The sequence below is a fragment of the Saccostrea cucullata genome, unplaced genomic scaffold (genome assembly GCF_032062105.1).
Source record: "Saccostrea cucullata isolate Sc308-1 unplaced genomic scaffold, CSIRO_AGI_Scuc_v1 ctg1558, whole genome shotgun sequence".
NCBI classification, from domain to species: Eukaryota; Metazoa; Mollusca; class Bivalvia; order Ostreida; family Ostreidae; genus Saccostrea; species Saccostrea cuccullata.
The window spans coordinates 198,367-211,440 of NW_026933071.1; the positions used below are offsets into that span (position 1 = coordinate 198,367).

The following is a 13,074-nucleotide window of genomic DNA, read 5'->3' on the forward strand; positions in this document are numbered from 1 at the left end:
TTTCTGCAGATATTTTGTCTTCATTAAATTCAGTGAATTTTCATGCCCGAATTTACAAATTTCATTCATATGAACTATTTTACAGTCAATTCAATCAACCCTATTCTATCGTACAGATGTTGATTTCTAGTTTCTATCGCTAATATATTTATTATTTATTTATAAAAGATTACCTTAACATTTATGCTCAGTTCCTTTAAATGGTGTAAATTGAGAAATTTCTATTTCTTAACGTATAAGTTTTTTAATTGTACAGAAATTTCAGATGCAGATTTGTTTATAAACATTTAATTAATATTTTGTTCCATTCAAAAATATTTTCAAGGGCGATAATGGAACGATAACTCTTGTTTATGGATGCGTATTATTTTACATGCTCAGAAAACAATTTGATATTCTGGTTAAAAAAGCAACGCTTCAGTATGTTTTCTAATAGGAATTAGGTATGAGAGCAAATATTATTTTCATATATACCTCATATTTCTAATTTAGTTGTGAGATAAAAAAATAATTGATCTTTCTATTTGCCATATCGAATTTTCTTGATTTGACTTATTATTCATTTCTGAAAAATTAAGCAACGCTTCATGCTTCAAACTATTTTCCATTTGAATTTAAATAAAATTTATGCTTTAAAAAAAAAAGTGAAATTTGGAAATTGCCCCTTAATATAAAAATAAATATGCTTAGTTAAAGATATACCATATTCATGATCATTATTTCAAGAAATACAGGTAAAGTGAGAAAGGGGTCAAACACCGTTGGAAACATCCAAGTTACATGTATTATACAAATACTGCATTTTCTTTTAAATTAACCCCAGGAACACGTGTGAAAATAATTTCTTCTATACAAAGGTACATGTATATTAACTCTATTCAGAATGGATATAAGAGGTATTATTTGATTCTTATTCCATCGGGATAACTTTATTCGTCATTTCTGAACACACAGCCAAGAGACATGAAGTTGGTTGCAGCACTTGCTATTTTGTGTGGATGGACATACTCGGGTAAAGTTGTCAATATTGTCTCTAGCATATCTGGGGTTTGTATGTTGATTATTATCTGGTGAGGAAAACAGTTTAGTAATCTACAAAATAAGAAATGTGATCGGTTCATTCAAATCTCAAAGCAGCATACTTACCGTTATTTAAGGAGAGTAGGTAAAATAAATATGTACATGTAACTATATTCAAGCGTTGAATGTTTAAATTTGATACGTAATCATTTCTCCCGTCTCTTAGACGTGTACATGCACTTATATAAGCAAAGTAAATGTTGACTAAATACTAACTAGTGTCTTTTATTAATTTTCAATCTGAAGTTGAAAATGATAACATGACAAAACGACACTTCAGAGTAATCATACAAAATCAAAAATAAAATATATATAAAAATTCTGAACATATACTTTAAGCATAAAAATCAATTTAACATTAATTCTTTTATAATAATTAATTTTACTTAAATGTTTGACATATCCGGTAAATATCAGTAATTACGAAATATTTAAAAATAATAATAATAAAATGTTTTAAATAATTAAAATTAATTACATATTTCAAAGATTAATAAGTATACTGAAAAACTGTAAGTTTTTCTCTATGACACTATAGTATCTGGATGTTCTGCAAAAATTAAGTTTGAGTATACATATAGAGAATAATACATACCCTTTTCCATATCACATCCTGTATCAGCCCGAGACACCAATATCAGCCAGAGAAGGCCCGAGGGCTGATATTGGTCGACTGATACAGGATGTGATGTGGAAAAGGGTATGTTTTATTATATTTATTACATACTTAGTAATAAAATACAGAACACATTAAGTTGAGAAGAAAATAAGTAAATAATCATGCATGGACTTCTTACAGAAATATACATGATCTATTGTCTCATACGATTGGGGTTTATTTCTACTTCTATTTCAATGCACTCGATCCGTAATTCAAAATAATCTATTACATGTATTTGTAAATTAAGATTAACCTTGTTTTCAAAAAGTTAAAATTAAGAGAACATGAACCCACCAAAAATTTTGTACGATCACAAGTACTGTTTTTGTGGTTTCATTTACTAAGAGTGTGATATTGACGTTTTATCAGCCCTGCAGGGCTGATATGATTTGCGGGGCTGATATTAATAGTTATCAGCCCCGCAAATCCATATCAGCCCTGCAGGGCTGATACGGCTATTGTGACGTCAGCCATATCGCATATGCAAAAAACCTGTATTTATTACTAAGTGTGTAATAATGTACAATAAAAATCAAACATGTATATCATTCCTTGTATTTTATTTTTCTCGTCACTATTTTGTTAGTCCTCAACTGTAGACAACATCAGAATCTTGCACGCAAATTACAGAAAACACTTCGTACACTTCTAGGAAATTTAAATTTTTTCAACATAAAACAAACAAGCAATATATTTTTGTTTCAATCGTTGTTTTTCACAGTATCGGCGGACGGTAAGTGTGGACGGGGCTGGGTCCAATACAGAGATTCCTGCTATTTCATCAGTGAACGTCAGAAGTTCACCTGGTTCGATGCCTGGGTGAGTGTATACTACAGGTCATTTGTAATGACAAATTCCTTAGCTTAGTTCAATACATGTACGAAAGAACAAAAAAAAAATTATATTGAAAATAAGGAGTATAACTTATAAATTGTATCTCTTTCTGAAAGAATGCGTGCTGGATCCTACAAGGCTATCCCGTAGAGATTTCATCAAAAAATGAGCAGAAGTTCCTCGGCGAGAAAATGGGCGATGGTAAAACTTCATAGCTCTATATATTTATCACCTTTTAAAATCTTAATTTCATGACTTCTATTATAGCTCCGAAGCCATGCATCTCTCCTTCCTGATGCTTATAGTTCTTTAGGACTCAAGTATTTTTTAAAAGGTTCCCAAAGATTTTGAGCTTAAAGCAGCTTCAAAAGCCGAAGCCGTACATGCATATTCATGACGCCAAGCCCTGTTTGGGACTCCTTAAGCTCTATAATTGCGTCAAAAACTCTCAAAGTTCGTATGGCTTCCACGATTCTTTGTGACTACCTATAAACTCCTAATAGCTCTCACACCTCTTTGGGGCACAGTCGTCAAGCTAGAATTTGTTCTTAGGGCTACTGAATATTTTCCAAATTTTTTAATGCCTCCTAAAGCTTTAATGGTTCTAAAAGCTCTTTATAAATGCCAAAAGTCTTCATGGTTCCAAAAAGCTTTTTGTACACCCTGCTTAAAAGCGGGAGGGTATATACATGTAGTAATCAGGATGACCGTCTGTACGTCTGTTACGCTTTGGGGTACCCATCTCTTATCAGCAACCCCTCTTACACAATTGAATGAAATTTGATGAGACTGTCAGAGAACCTTTTAGCAGGGGATGCTTACTCCTCCATGGCACCTGATCCCAAATGTGATGCTTTAAAGGTCCGTGTTGCTCTGTTCCTATTTTGTATTGTTTTACGGACTTTGATATTTAATACTGTTCGATATCTCCATATCCTTAATAATGTCATTGTGACCTCCTATTTTACTTATAAATCCGACACATATTTTGGGTTTCTCAAAAACTTGGACACTGCCATTATATTCATATGGGAGGCAGGGGTATCATTTAGTGAGCTCATTGCTCACAGTACCTCTAGTTTTGGTCTGCGTTCAAGATCGAAGCGGCTAACCTAGCAGTTAGGTAGTAAATAACGGACAGCTAGCGTTGCTGCTAGGTGTTAACGTACATTTTGAGTAAAAAAATTATTTCTGGAAACAAGTTTATTCAAGCAAAAATATCTAAATAAAATCAATTTTTATTTAATTCACTAAGATATAGAAATTAGCATCTTTCTTTTCTTTTCTCCTTTGCTGAGAAGTTGTACTAAAGGTATAATCTTTGAACTGATAAACAAGTATTTTGCTAATTTTCCACAAACAGCGGCTAGACAAATTTTACGCTCAAGGTCGTAGCTTTACGTATTTATGAAGAAGAATTTGTCCAAAATTTTATTCTTGAAAAGAAGAAAACACTTGCTGTGACCTTCAACTCGACATTTAGATATTTCGACAACGTAATGTCATTTAACAATGGTTTTTTCCATTCTTTTATCGATACGATATATCCTGGTGACCTTGAGATAAAAAATACCAAAGAATCTGAAACATCTCTACCATATTTTGATATTTTACCTGAAAAATACGTTAATCATTGTTAATGGCAATCTAACAATCAAGCTCTGTGATAAACGTGATGATTTTAACTTTTCTATTGTCAACTTCCCTTACTTATGCAGCAATATACATGTACCTTCATCACCTGCATACGGAGTTTATGTCTCACTTAATTTGATACACAAGAGCATGCTCTACGTATGTACACTTTCTAAAACTAGGTAGGAGAATAAAAGCAGTCTCGCTTAAGGTCATCATTTCCTAAGTTCTATGGTCGATACAATGACTTTGTCAGCGAATACAATTCATCATTGAGTCAAATGCTGACTGACCTTTTTCATATTAATTAAGGTCTTCCGTTTCCAACGGAAGACCTTCTACTGATTCTGTTGGTAAAGATTATTAAGGTCTTCCGTTTCAACGGAAGACCTTCTTATTATTCTATTGTTTCTTTTCAACTTTTCTTATTATTATTCTTACCGATTTTGTGCAGGCGATTTCTCGTAAATGCGTCGATGGATTTTCATGAAACTTTCAGCATTGATGACAAATTAAATGAACTTAAGGCGTTTTTTTTTAATTTGATGACGTCACGTCCGGTTCGGAGTTTTCTGCAATTTTGTGAGTTTTAGAGGGTCATTTTGTCCGGCAGTTTTCTCAATAATGGCTCAAGATAGAAACATGAAAATTTCAGGTATGATAGACCAAAGTCTATAGATATGTATAAGGTATTTCATTTTTATCGGAAGTGCCGCACGTCGGCGCTCGCTATGGTCCGAAAATAGTCGTATCGCGAATTTCAAATTTTTTAACATTTTTTTAAGGTCAAGATCTAGTAAATAACTTCAGATTGATTTTTTGGTGCTAGATCCATTATGACGTCATAATCATTTTCAACTTTCTTTTTCCCGTACTTTACGGTTTTAGCAGAATTATGTACAAAATTGGGTATTTTCATGTCATTCAATTTGAAATCATATGAAAAGTAAACCGGATACCTATATTAAATTTGATATCGATTTAAAGAAGAGGCCATGAACATACTAATTACCGTTTTCTGAGAGACTGTAGGCAATCTGGATACATTTTCTTTGCCGAATACGAAAAAAACTCCGATATTCATGACTGGTTTTCTTAATTTTTCATTGAAAATGACAGTTTAAAGTACAGTTTTTCATCTTGTTTACCTACAAATTATGCCCCGAAACACCTTATTTAACCAAGCTAAAGTTGTAAGGAATCAATAAAGGAATTTATTTCTCAAGTTTGATAAATCTGTAGGCACCTTTCATTTACTAGATCTTGACCTTAACGATATCTTTTTACCTGGAAATATTTTGTTAAAATATATAGAACAAAAGAAGTGTAAAATTCCAAGATCTTTCAAATGATATCTTTTAAAAAGGGCTGGCCCCTAAAATTAAGGGCCTAGAGGGGCCGAAAGTTTTTTCTTTATATCTCAAAATGTATTGAGAATTATTTGTAATACGTCAAAGAAGCAAAGTTGTTCAAAATGTAAAGCTTATTCTATTAAAGTCATCAAAATGCGTCCGGCATCGTCACTTCCGTCCAAACCGGAAGTAGTCGGAAAACGCGTATTTTTGCCGTTTTTAGCTCTACTGGTCAGAGACCAGAAGTGCTTATGCGATAGTAATGCGTCCGGCGTCCGTCCGTCTGTCTGTCTGTCATCCGTCTGTCTGTAAACAATTTTTCAAAACGCTACTCCTCCTACAATTTCAGTCTGATTTCAATATTACTTGGCACACAAGTAGACTACACTAAGATACATAGAATAGTGCATCGGTTTTTGATTTCGATGAACGGTGTTGCCATGGTTACTAAAAATAGAATTTTATGTGAAATTCGTTTAAAACGCTACTCCTTCTACAGTTTTGGTCTGATTTCAATATAACTTGGCACACAAGTAGACTACACTAAGAAACATAGAATAGTGCATCGGTTTTTAATTTCGATGAACGATGTTGCCATGGTTACTAAAAATAGAATTTTCTGTGAAATTCCTTTAAAACGCTACTCCTTCTACAGTTTTGGTCTGATTTCAAAATAAGTTGGCACACAAGTAGACTACACTAAGATACATAGAATAGTGCATCGGTTTTTAATTTCGATGAACGATGTTGCCATGGTTACTAAAAATAGAATTTTCTTTGAAATTCTTTAAAAACGCTACCCCTTCTACAGTTTTGGTCTGATTTCAATATAACTTGGCACACAAGTAGACTACACTAAGATACATAGAATAGTGCATCGGTTTCTGATTTTGATTAACGGTATTACCATGGTTACTAAAAATAGAATTTTCTGTGAAATTCCTTAAAAACGCTACTCCTTCTACAGTTTTGGTCTGATTTCAATATAACTTGGCACACAAGTAGACTACACTAAGATACATAGAATAGTGCATCAGTTTCTGATTTCGATTAACGGTATTACCATGGTTACTAAAAATAGAATTTTCTGTGAAATTCATTAAAAACGCTACTCCTTCTACAGTTCTAGTTTGATTTCAAAATAAGTTGGCACACAAGTAGACTACACAAAGATACATAAAATAGTGCAATGGTTTTTGATAAGTACAAACCAGTAGAGCTACAGTCTCAACAGAGACTTCTGGTTAACAAAGTTTTGGGTAACATATGTCTCTGGGAGCATAAAAATTTATTTTCTGTCCATCGTCGTCACTTCCCGTTAAACCGGAAGTAGCAAAAAATTGCTTATTTTCGTATTAATTAACATAGCTTTAGAGGATTCAAACCATTTTTAGGCGTTATTTCTCATTTTTGTTAAAAGTGAAAGCTACTTCCGGTCAAACATGACGGAAGACCTACTCGTTGCTTTGCAACGAGCTTTGCTCTAGTTATTCTTTTTTTTCTTCTGCTTCCTAGACCGCAACTTCGAGGCCTCATATCTCGCTCATTTCTCAAAGGATTTCACTCAAATTTTCAGACGTTATAGACGTTAATAAACTCTATCAGAATGATGTCAAAATTTCAAAAAGCCACTTCCGGTTTTGAGTTATTTTCCTTTAAAGTAAAATTTATAGGCTTTCGTTTCCAGACAAAGGCTCAGAGACGGCTAAAGCTGAAGCAGAAATTCTACTGATTTTAGATAAAAGAAGGATTGGAGTTGTGCACATTGGTTTTTGTTTTTCGATTTCTCTGTTCAAAATGGCGCTATATAGGGGTCAAAAATTAGAACGCTTAAAAGAACCAAAAATTACTCATATTTTTCTTTTTATCTTCTAAACTAAAAATATTTTGTTAAAATATATAGAACATAACTTGTGCAGAATTAGAAGATCTTTCAAATGATATGTCGAAAAAAGGGCTGACCCCTAAATTAAGGGACCTAGAGGGGCCAAAGGTTTTATCCAGATATCTCAAAAAGTATTGAGAATTTGTTATGCATCAAAGAAGCAAAGTTGTTCAAAATATCAAGCTTTATCTAATGGGGTAGTCAAAATAAGTCCGGCGACGTCACTTCCGGTCGAACCGGAAGTAGTAAGAAAATGCATATTTTTGCCGTTTTTGACAGGTTTTTGGGTAACATGTCTCACTAAAAGCTTAAATATTAATTTTCTGTCCGTCGTCGTCACTTCCGGTCATTACACTTTTTTTTTTAATAAAAGTTACTTCCGGTCAAACAGGACGGAAGACCTACTCTTTGCTTTGCAACGAGCTCGGCTCTAGTTATAAGTCCATTATTATACGCATCGAATTGACGACGGATTTTCCCGTTATTTCCAGGTCATGACAAGGAGCACAGGGTGTGACCGGTCGGCTGGGGATGCTCACTCCATGGCATCTGATCCCACTGATGTTTTGGAGATACATGTTTTGCCCTGCTCCTATTTTGTACTGTTTTGTGGACTTTTGGACTTGAATACTATACAATTATTACTGTTTTTAGGTCAATACAATGATTTAGCCATCTGAGGAGTACAATATTCACCGAGCCCGAAGGGCGAGGTGAATATTGTACTTCGAAGATGGCTAAATCATTGTTTGACCAAAAAACAGCAATAATTGTTTTATTATATGATCCACTGATAAAATTATACAGCTCATTACTTGTTTGCATTTAATTAAGTCCTAGCCAAATACAAGAGAGAAGTCGAATTAAAATGTAAATATTGTACTAGTGAACCTTACCAGTCGTATCATTTTGAAATGTTTTTTTTTATCGATTTTAGTATCCATGAAAAAAATATATAATGTCAGTCTTTTTTATAGGAAAGATTTTGAAAGGAAGGAGTATTATTAGGGAAAACTGACTGCCAAAATTAAAAATTGTTGTTCAGTAAAAGTGTTTGAGTTAGGGGGTTCCTGCATCCCCTCTTACCACCCTCACCCGAAAATATATATTCCCTTATGTTTTGTTCACATAACAAGGTCATAGTCGTTTAAATAGCCTTCCAAAACAATTTGTATCAATTTGGAATTCCCCGAACTATTTTAGATCAATGTAGAGGAAATAAATCCTTGTATTGACCTGGAACGTCACGTGCAGGTCAATACAACGTAGTATTTTTCTAATATAGTTGGATCTCAGCCAATCAGAGAGATGGAAATTATTTTATCATATAATAATGTTCGTTATTTCCACATTACGTATTTCATACAGGTACGTGTATAAACATAGCCGTAACGCTATTGAACGCATCCCTACTTTCTACAACCCCTTTATATCTCCAGCATTTCTTCGCTCATGTTTTCAAAGCACTGGCTCTTATATTATACATGTAGTTTCTTTAAGACTCCCATAGTTGCTCATATTTAAAAGTTCCTTATGGCTCCAAAAGAATCCATGGCTCCTAAAACTCCTTCTGGCTTTTTATAACTTCTTTTAGGATCCCGATCTCAAAATAGGCTTCCAAAGCCTTTACAGTTGTTATATCTCCCCTATCATTATGGATCCTAACTTTTCTTAGAGTTCTTTAGCTCCTTTATGCCCATCAGAGCCCTTTCTGATACTCATTAAGCTCCTTTTTTGATCAGAGAGCTCGTAATAATTCCCAATGAAATTGAACAGTCCCGAAATTATTTGTAGCTCTCAGTTTTTATACCTCCCAAAGCTTCTTCTAGTTCCCAAAGATTGTTATATTCGCTATATATATAATTATGACCTCATTCGCACCTTTATGGCTTGTAAAGAGTTTTAAGGCTGCTTGTCTCTTTATTTCTTTCTCAAGATTTTTATGATCATTGGTATAGCTCCCTTATAATAAAATTACAGCTTCCAAAGTTAGCGATTTATGACCACCAATATTCCGACAAAGTTCTTTATGGCTCTTGACTTCATACTGTATTGCTGAAATTTATAAATCAAGAAGACAAACAGGGCATGATCGTGCATGGAAATCATTTTTTTAATTTAGGAGCTTACCACACGGGAGGGAATGAGGTACTCGGCAGACTTATTTGGCACACAGGGTTACGGCGTTTCGGGTACAAGTCACTCGACTGGAGAGGCAGTGATAAAAAGAAATTCCGTAACCGGAAGTGTGTAGCGGCCATGCGCATCCGCGGGAAAATGAGGCTTATCAAGAAAAGATGCCATTCTTTAGAGAAAATCATTTGTGAAAGGTATTAATAAATCTACAAAAAACACAGTGGCGAATCCAGGAATCTCGAAGGGCGGGGGCATTGAGGTCGAAATAGGGAGTTTTCATATCTTTTTCACGGGGGAAATGCATGTGTGCGAAACTTCTTTTACTACTATTTACATCTTAATATTAGTGTAGGACATTCTTCACTCATCAGAAAAGGGTACCAGTATTTATTAATATACAACCGATCGGACCATGTTCTTTTATATAAAGTAAAATTAGATCTTGGATTTTTCTTTCAGAGATTTTACATAATCTTCTTTTATTTAAGTATATCTGTGAAAAAAAGGTTCATTGTCACATTTGGTGTTTAAAGATTTCATATACGGAGAATTTGCTCTAAACTTAATAATATTATGATTATTTTCTATTTCAGACCAGTCAATCTGTTTAAATGGTATTCCCCGTGATTCACAAAGAGTGTTACTGTATAATTATCGGGCAAATAAAGTTTTCATTAGTTAGTTTTGGTACGTGTTTCTTTCCATGTGTTTGATCTGGTATGTCTCTTATTAGGGAATAATTAATATAACTGTGAGAAAAGTCTCAAAAATACATAAAAGTTTCACAAAAAATATATAGTGAAAATAATTTCCGTGCAAATGAAAAAAGATTTACAGGAAACTGTAAACTGAACTAAAATCAAAATAAAAATGATAATGACACTATATTGCTTAATATATAATTTATTATTTATTAAATGTAGCAAGGTTTTGAAAAAGAAATAAAATGCATTTCAAAAAAAAAGATTTGTGAACAAATTCAATACACAAATTGGTTACCTTGGTTTAAGAATTTATCCATAGCGATCTCTATTATATCTTCTGACACAAGGAGAAAAATAAATATGACATCCAACGATTTAAAAATATATATAGGAAAAAAAATCATTCTCAGTGTGATAATCATGTTTTAGTTTTTGGCCGACAGGCTTCATATTAATTTTACCAATCAAAGCATGTTATGGCACTTTAAAAATCCTGAACAAATCATTGATTTAATGACTCAAGTAACATCCAACTTCAAATGAAAACCAAATTATTTCTCTGTGGATTAATCTAGGTTTATCTAAAAAGTTTGACGACATGAAAGAACATATATGGGGAAAAGGTATTTTTAAAAAAAAAAACTGTTACTGTAAAGAAGACAAACTGTATTTTTGATGTTTTTCTTCACTGATATTATATTTTGGTGGGTGTATCAGTATTTATTTTATATTTTCTTTATTTGTTATAAACTTCATTAGTAAGTTCATTAATTATATAAAAATGCTGCCTGGGTATTCATGTCATGAAAATCAGATAACTTAATCAAAAAAAATCTATTCTCAAATTGATCTAACTAATGTATGATCTTTTAAATATTTTAACTTTTGTAGCTTTTAAATGCAATACTCTTCTAACCAATTTACATACTCTGAATATATGAACAAATGAATTCAATTCAGAGTTTGATAAAAATACCCTTAAATAGGTTCAACTGCTTCAGAAGAAAGCATGAACATTGAGTGAAAAGATTTATAAGCATTAAATAAAGCTAGTTAATAAAAATGACTACACATTTCATATTAATTATAAGTCCATTAACATAATGTACATTTCAACATAAAATGACACCATTTTACAAATCTGACCAGCAGACATTTGATAAAAAAAAAAATAAAAAGTTAAAACTCACTTATTAAAATTAAGGTTTCCTTCTTGATGGTGTCACCGTCATTCTTATCAACTCAATAAACTTTGCCATCAAACGGAACTGCTGTATACTGGGAAATTTTCGCCAACCCCCCCCCCCCCCCCCCCCCACCCCCCCACCCCTTTAAATTTTGCCCCTTTAGCCCTCGTCAAAAGTGGGCGATTTTAAAACGGGGCAAATTCAAAGTAAATATTATACAATTATTGCTGGCTTTTGAGGTCAATACAATGATTTAGACATCTGAGGAGTACAATATACACCGAGCCCAAAGGGCAAGGTGAATATTGTACTTCGAAGATGGCTAAATCATTGTATTGACCAAAAAAACAGCAATAAGTTTTATTATATGATCACTGATAAAATGATACAGCTCATTACTTGTTTGCATTTTATTAAGTCTTAGCCAAATACAAGAGAGTAGCAGAATTAAAATGTTAATAAACCTTACCAGTCGTATTAATTTGAAATAATTTTAATAAATCAATTTTAGTTGCCATGAAAGAAATATATAATGTCAGTCTTTTTTATAGGCAACAAGTTTTCAGGGAAAACTGACTGCCAAAAAAAAAATTGTTGTTCACATGCATCCCCTCTTATACCCTACCTAAAATATATATTCGCTTATGTTTTGTTCACATGAAAATAAAAATCATAGTCATTTAAATAGCTTTTTAAAACAATTTGTATCAATTTGGAATTTCCGAAACTACCTGGTATTTTTAGATCAATGTAGAGGAAATAAATCCTTGTATTGACCTGGAACGTCACGTGCAGGTCAATACAACGTAATATTTTTCTAACATAGTTGGATATCAGCCAATCAGAGAGATGGAAATTATTCAATCATAAAATAAAGTATAATATCTTTAACAATAATCTTTCTGAGCGAATTTAAAATGGGGCAAACTTGTTTCCAAATGTGAAAGGGTGAAAATAACACAGGGTGAAAATAACCCTGTACACAGTATCTATACATGTAACCAAATATAACAGTTTGATTGGAGCTGGTGGTATTTTGCAAGTATTTTATACTTCATGCTACATAACTGCTGGACATAAGATTCATTGTATTTTAATAGTTACTTTTTAAGTTTGCACTTGACAGTTTTAATACATTTGTTAAGTTATTCTAACAATGTTTTTTAAACATTGAGTTTCTAGTTCTATGTAACTTAATGCATCTTATATACATGTATTATAATTTGTTAGCAATATGTTTTGGTAAGGCCTAATCAAAAATTTTAATACAATGAAACTAAATGTCTATGCAGTGTCATAGAATTCTTGAAAATAATGAAGTGGCACAATTAAAAATAACATGCATGTACTGTTTTGTGGTCTTCACAACAAAAGACATCATTTTGATTATATATAATGAGCAGTGAACTATAAATAAAATACCAATATTATATTCAACAGATTAATCCAGGCTCTTCATTAATCTGGTTATAAATTGCAAAAGGAGATGAGAACTTTTAAACTTAGTCAGTCATCTTTCAAACAAAGTACACATACATCAAAATTGTTCAAGTATTGCTCTATAAAATAAATTATAAAAAAAAAAACACCTTCCTTGCAC

The 13,074-nt window shown here is 32.6% G+C and overlaps 1 protein-coding gene across 1 annotated transcript; it reads left to right on the plus strand.

Annotated features, from left to right (window-relative positions):
• The first annotated feature begins 728 nt into the window (after positions 1-728).
• On the plus strand, positions 729-10,317 carry LOC134237198 (uncharacterized). The gene is made up of 5 exons (XM_062719300.1): positions 729-1,012; positions 2,463-2,560; positions 2,692-2,776; positions 9,570-9,777; positions 10,177-10,317. The coding sequence occupies exons 1-5, from the start codon at positions 964-966 to the stop codon at positions 10,208-10,210; spliced, it is 474 nt and encodes a 157-aa protein (XP_062575284.1). The 5' UTR covers positions 729-963; the 3' UTR covers positions 10,211-10,317.
• Positions 10,318-13,074: the final 2,757 nt, after the last annotated feature.

Coding starts and splice junctions, on each gene's coding strand:
- LOC134237198 (XM_062719300.1), top strand. CDS start 964: ATGAAGTTGGTTGCAGCACTTGCTATTTTGTGTGGATGGACATACTCG. Junction 1,013..2,462: donor GTGTGGATGGACATACTCGG/GTAAAGTTGTCA, acceptor TGTTTTTCACAG/TATCGGCGGACGGTAAGTGT. Junction 9,778..10,176: donor GAGAAAATCATTTGTGAAAG/GTATTAATAAAT, acceptor TTTCTATTTCAG/ACCAGTCAATCTGTTTAAAT.